Here is a 6000-nt window from a genome sequence, read left to right on the forward strand (position 1 = left end):
CTTACTGCCTTGGTGGAAGGAGGTCACTCAGTAGTGATAAAGACATCCATTAAAAAGGCTAAGGGACGTAATTGGACTTTTCAGTTGGTAGGGCTTAAGTATTTTCTCTCAGGAACTGTTTCTATCGTCTTGCTACCTGTATACTTTGCATTTTTTTATTTCCATTTCTAAGACTGGATCTTTATATCTATAGGTAAGACGCCTTTTCAAAGTTTTTTGAGAGTGTTAAAACAGGTGTAGCAGATACTCCCTCACCCCTACATATATACACTTATAACCTAACCTCTCAGTTGTCAATGTGAAATTAACTCCAAAGGTGGAAGGAGACCAGACCCCTTCCCCCAACCCGCTATGCCCCATCAGAGTTGACTCTGCATGCCCCCACCCTACCCACCCCCGCCCTGCAGCTGGAGGTGTCTGTTTCACAGGCCTCTGTAATGCAGAACCTGGGAGGATAAGGTTTCACAGGTACAAAAGTTTCTGCTTTAATCCTATCACACAGAGTGAGTGGTCAGGGCTCAGGGCTTCGACATAATCCCAGGTTTATCCATTCTAGTGAGCCAAGAGACAGATAGTATGTAGAGAGGAAGAGATTACTGCCCATCTCTGATTTTATTTAATCAGTGTTTGCACAGCAAACGGCAAGAGGGGTCTCTCAATAGCAATTCAGCTATTCCACACCTCAGTGCACACAGGAGAAGATCGGTAATAGATATAGTTAAACATCTCCTCTGGCAGCTGTTAAACAGACTGATGCTCTGAATCAATTTAAAATGTCATTATTTCTGTCTGCAAGGAATCTTTTATTTCTTATCATGGCTAAAGCGGGATGGCAACTAACTGGAAAAAAATATTTTAGAAATCAAGTCAAGTTTTAGTGTTTTGTTCCTGCAGTCTGCCAGAGGTTAGACTGGGTCAATGATGAATTTCAAAGGGTGAAAAATAAAATAAGAGGGTCTCTAAAGGCTGACAGATCTGTGTTGTGTTTTGAGTGAGCTTATCAATTTCACAGCAGGTGATTTTGCCTGGCGTGGCCTCCTCTGGAGAATACAACTGCCCTGGCTTCACACCGGGTTGCCAGTCACTGCTGTAAGGTTACAACAGGCTGCATCATCCTACGTCATGAATGTGTTGACAAGAGTAGTTTGGTGAGAAATAAATGCTAAAATTTAAATATCGACCACTTTAATTCAATGCCTTTAATACTAAAAATTACAGAGCTGTATTGGACAAATTAATAAAACTTGACTCTGAATAAGCAGAAGGTTCTCCATGACACCTTTGCAGGCATGGTGGCCTTTCTACCTTGCTAACAGATTTTCTGACAGCCTGAAATGCTTTTGATTCATTCTAGAAAGTATGCATTCTCAGAAATTTAATACATATTCACACTGACGACTGCAAAGCAGATTGCTGCATCCTTCCACAGGTCCCTTGAAGTGTCAGACTTGAAGGAAGAGTGGTTCTTTTGAAGGCAGGTAGAAGGCGTTGCGGAGCTGAGAAGTGCTGGAAAGGGCATGTCCAAACAGACTTTAGAACCTGAATGATGGGACGCGGGAAATGGTAAGAGGACACCTCGCCTTTGCTCTCATGTCAACACAGTCATGTGAATCACAGCTGTGAGGGTGTCTGAAGATCCAGCAGACTCTCAGCAAGATCTATCTCAGCTTCTACAGAACCAGCTGTGTTTCGATGTCACCATTGCTTGTTTGTTTTTTGTTTTTTAAATCCTTTCAAATTGATTAAACAGATCTGTAATATATGTGTATCACTCATCAAGGCTTTTCCAAGTTGATCCCACATGGATGTGGATACAGTTCAAATGCAGTGCAACACTGGAGTTTAGAGAGCTCAACTTAAGCAGTACTTCTGTCATGAGTGATGAAATGATGATGGTAAGTAAAGTAATGCATGTGGCCTATGTCAGTGATTCAGAGGATATTCCCCTAGTAGGTAGGCTACCTCTAGTTGCCAGGCGTTACAAGGCATGAAAAGATTATAGAGTAGATCAACATTTTTTCATCAAAAATATATCCACATATTAAGTCAGCTGTAACACTTGAACAGTATGTGTTTGATTTTGAGCATATGAAAACTAATCAACAATCAGTTGTACAATCAAAGTAATGGATACATGGCAAAAGCAGTTTGCTAAAAAGTAACGGATAAAAAATTTAAATAGAGGGCTAGAGGGCTATGGAGGAAAAGCTGAAATTGTTAGCCAGCAGTAATAGTAAAACTGTCAAAACATTTATGTAAAAGTAATGGATATATGGTTGAACTAGCTTTAGGAACCATTAATTCATAACATGTAGCCTATATGTAACAGATAGCTAGCTAGCTAAAAGGTTACTGGATAAATGGTTGTAATTGGTACAAGTAATGGTACAACTTCTGGTCTAACCCAGTCTGGAGTTTTTCAGTCGTGGGAATGCCTATGAGAATCAAAGTGTCAGTGCTCAGTCCTGGAGACTTAAAGATAATGACGGCTATTTTACATTGGATTTTGTCTTTCTTTAGTCTGACCATTTGACATAAATATCCCATAATTAAAAATAGACACACACTGACAACCATCCAGCTATAACTGATGAAAGACTGATTAAAAATCTTTTCTCTTTTACTCCATTTTCATTGATGAAAACGTGTTGGATGTTGACTTGAAATTTTACGAGATGGGTCTTTGCAATTACGCCATCTCAGAGATAGGGGGCAGCAGAGATCAATTTATCCCCAAATGCCTCTTCCCACTTGTCTTAAACTTTAGATTTTTCACATACTCATCCACTACGTTGCTTCTTAGTCTTTTAGTAAATATGGAATATTAAATAACTAATATAAAGATAAACGTTGGGTGTAAATTTTTTGAAAGATCCATCCTTTAAAAGAGAACATCATCTCTGTTTATTTACATTTACTTATTGTATGCAAACTATTGTTTCAGACACATAAGAAACAAAAAAGTCACTGGGTTTATATATAACCGAGACAAGTTGATCTATTGAAGACTAAAAGATTGAGCATTTGACTGTTATTTCTCTGTGAAAAATAGAATGATCTGTTTCTATCATATTGAACCAATAACTGTTAAATTATATAATTACACAAAATAAATAAAGCCTACAAAAACCTATGAATCTAAATTAATTTATATACTAATAAATGTATCAGCAAATCATTTACAATGTGATAACTTCATGTCAAATTAGATTAAAACACTGAAATTATAAAAACACAATATTGTGTCATTCTATGTATATTCTCATTGTACACAAAAAAGCTGTACATCCATATTTTTCTCTACACACATCCAATTTCTGTTTGTAATTCTAAAGTTATAGAAAGTGCTGATTAGCAATTCATCACTGTCACTGAAAATTGACTCCATTGCAGGCCACTAATACATCATTATCTCCTTGGGCGCGTCCTCGGTAGGCCTTTGCTGTTCTCTCCTATGTGTGTAGGCTGCGTGGTCATACATGTAGATCAAAGCAATGGTGACGAGAGAGAGCACTGTGTAAGGGATGATCAGGTAGTATCCTAGCTGCATCTCTGAAGACTTGTTCCTCAGGTCCACTGCAACAGCATCGGCAAAGTCCCTCACCAATTCCTCTGCCATGTTGGTCACATTGATGTTCACCACAAATATGATAAGGACCACAACAGACAAACATGCTGCGGAAGAAAGAGTACCATTAGAATTGCCATACATGAAGAACAGGACAAAATGATATCCCAACATCCGCAAAAATATGCTGATTTGTTTCTGGCAATTCAACTTCTATTACTCCCAGATGCTTAGTGCTCTAACATTTGTGCGACTTACCGCTGAGCGAGCTGCAAGCGTAGATGCCAACAGGCCCCATGTAGGTCTCATAAGGGTTACTGACACTGTTGTAGAGGGATATAAGGATGCTGCAGGCGGAACACAGCAGACACACGGCCAACAGGCACAAAACCAAAGCGTGCAGTACTAAAGGGGTAACTCCTGTTTCTACCAATTTAGGAATCACTAAACACCCACACATGTGCACACACACACACACACACATACACACAGAGTACAAGAACATTATGGTTATATAACTTAGAAAAGCTTACATTCATTTTGATATATATATATATATATATATATATATATAATATATATATATATATATATATATATATATATATATATATACTTTAGTTGTATCTAGCCATGTAGGTTGTTGTTTTTGCCCATGTTTCCAGATATGTGTCTCTGAGACCTCTTTGTGAAGAGTTTTCTTTGGAACTACTTTCAACAGAAGAAATAATACCTATACAAAAACAGTGTGATATTTAGATTATCCAGGGGAACCAATAACTGTTAAATTGGTAAAAGGGACATTTAGGCTACATTTTTTTAGTGCTGTTGTTTGGAAGCAGGAATCTCAGAGAAGTATATCTCAAAACCTGGGAAGATTATAACCATCAGCATGGCTAGATTCTAGAGATATGTGTGTGAGTAAATATCTTGTAATGTAATGCACCCTTTGAGAGCCTTGGAAAGTTACCTTGAAAATCATCAATTCTCCCATACACAGGGCAAAAGCTTCTGTTCATAATCCCAGTAAAAAGCGTCAAAGTGATGATAGCAGTTCCATTGTAGAAGCTACTTTCACCTCTTGCACAGTCCAAGGTTGTCTTAGCCCACTGTGTTGACATGCCATACCCCATCATCCCAACAGATATGAGAGTGACAAACGCACTGGATGTGAAAAGCAGAATCTTCGTAGTGGAAGGCATTATCGCTGTATTCCAGTTGCACTAGTTAAATCTTAATCCCAGTGTCTCTTTTCTAAATCTCTAAAGAAGCCTCAGAAGCAGATTAGGACCCTCTGATCCTCGATTGATTTTGTGTATGAGTTACCTTCCTGGGTGGAGGGAAACGTTGACGGCTGGTCGTAAAATCTCTAGATTATGGCTGTGACCTTTGGTTTGAAAGACAGAGCTGGTTGTCATGGTAGGGACACCTGTTTCCCCAACAGTTTAAACACGATAACTCTGCCATGTCTGGTCTCAGACTCCAAAACCGAAAACCATATCTGTCTGAATGTGCAGTGAGGGTTGGGAAATATTTTCTGAGGGGCCAGTACTAACAATGGATACACAATTCGCTGAGTTCAGTTGAACAAAGCAAGCACAAACACTGGGAACCACATTCACAGTCTTGGTTTCAAAGTCCTGTTCTTGAAATTGTAGGGTCATAAAGCATAATACAGATTAATAATTTACCTTTCACACTAAAGACAATTTACTGGAAGAGGAATGATCCTTTGATGACATGTATGAGTAATAAATGAAGCAGCAACTCCATGATCAGGGTTGATGATTAGTTTATGATTAGAAAAGTTGTGCTACATATGATCTTTGAATAATAATACAAATAATACCATAACTATAGAGGAAAATCACTGAGAACTGGAATTCTCCTCTGGCCTCTATAACTGTTTTTTTTTATGATGTATGCCACCTGGTTGGGGCCATTGATTTATGACACAAAATGAAGCTGATTTGCAGCTTCATTTTTCAGTACAGTATAAAGCTTAAGGAGTTCCTGGTCTCTGGGTAATGGTAGATAAGTAGGATCATGAGAATCTGTTTATGCTTTTGCAAAATGTTTCCACAAATCCTCTTATCTCTGGGAGTAATTAAATGAGCAAAAACCTAATAATTTCAGCAACAGGCTTACATTTTATTATTACATGACATTGTAGAGGAATATTTTACAATAAGATTTAGAGGTCTTAATTTGTCAAACTCTTGTCCTCATTTCGTTAAAATTACGTTATTATTTTTTTTCTATAATTCTAATACAAACCTTATTAAATCCCAAATAAAACCATTTCTAACTAATTCCACTTGGGCGTCTGATGAGGAAGCAAACATGTAATTAAGCGTGTGGCCAGACTGTGGCTCCCTCTCTTCGCCAAACAGGAGAGGATCCGTGTACTCGCTGACAGCCAGTTCTGTTGG

At 38.2% G+C, this 6000-nt stretch overlaps 1 protein-coding gene across 1 annotated transcript; it reads right to left on the reverse strand.

Annotated features, from left to right (window-relative positions):
• Positions 1 to 1189: 1189 nt before the first annotated feature.
• LOC119915481 (clarin-3) lies at positions 1190 to 4935 on the reverse strand. Its single transcript, XM_038735021.1, has 3 exons — positions 4539 to 4935; positions 3827 to 4012; positions 1190 to 3675 (listed from the first exon to the last, which is right to left on the reverse strand). Exons 1-3 carry the CDS (start codon positions 4768 to 4770, stop codon positions 3398 to 3400), a joined length of 696 nt encoding a protein of 231 aa, XP_038590949.1. The 5' UTR covers positions 4771 to 4935; the 3' UTR covers positions 1190 to 3397.
• Positions 4936 to 6000: the final 1065 nt, after the last annotated feature.

This window comes from Micropterus salmoides, unplaced genomic scaffold (assembly GCF_014851395.1).
Source record: "Micropterus salmoides isolate LMB-PRFRI ecotype aquatic unplaced genomic scaffold, ASM1485139v1 Ms_hic_scaffold_21, whole genome shotgun sequence".
In the NCBI taxonomy this organism is placed as follows: Eukaryota; Metazoa; Chordata; class Actinopteri; order Centrarchiformes; family Centrarchidae; genus Micropterus; species Micropterus salmoides.

Bases quoted from the DNA above. Each gene is read 5' to 3' on its own strand.
- LOC119915481 (XM_038735021.1), bottom strand. From the start codon at position 4,770: ATGCCTTCCACTACGAAGATTCTGCTTTTCACATCCAGTGCGTTTGTC. The intron at 4,013-4,538 runs GTAACTTTCCAA...GTGGGTGTTTAG, and splicing joins GAGAATTGATGATTTTCAAG to TGATTCCTAAATTGGTAGAA. The intron at 3,676-3,826 runs GTAAGTCGCACA...TTTCTTCCGCAG, and splicing joins CGCTTGCAGCTCGCTCAGCG to CATGTTTGTCTGTTGTGGTC.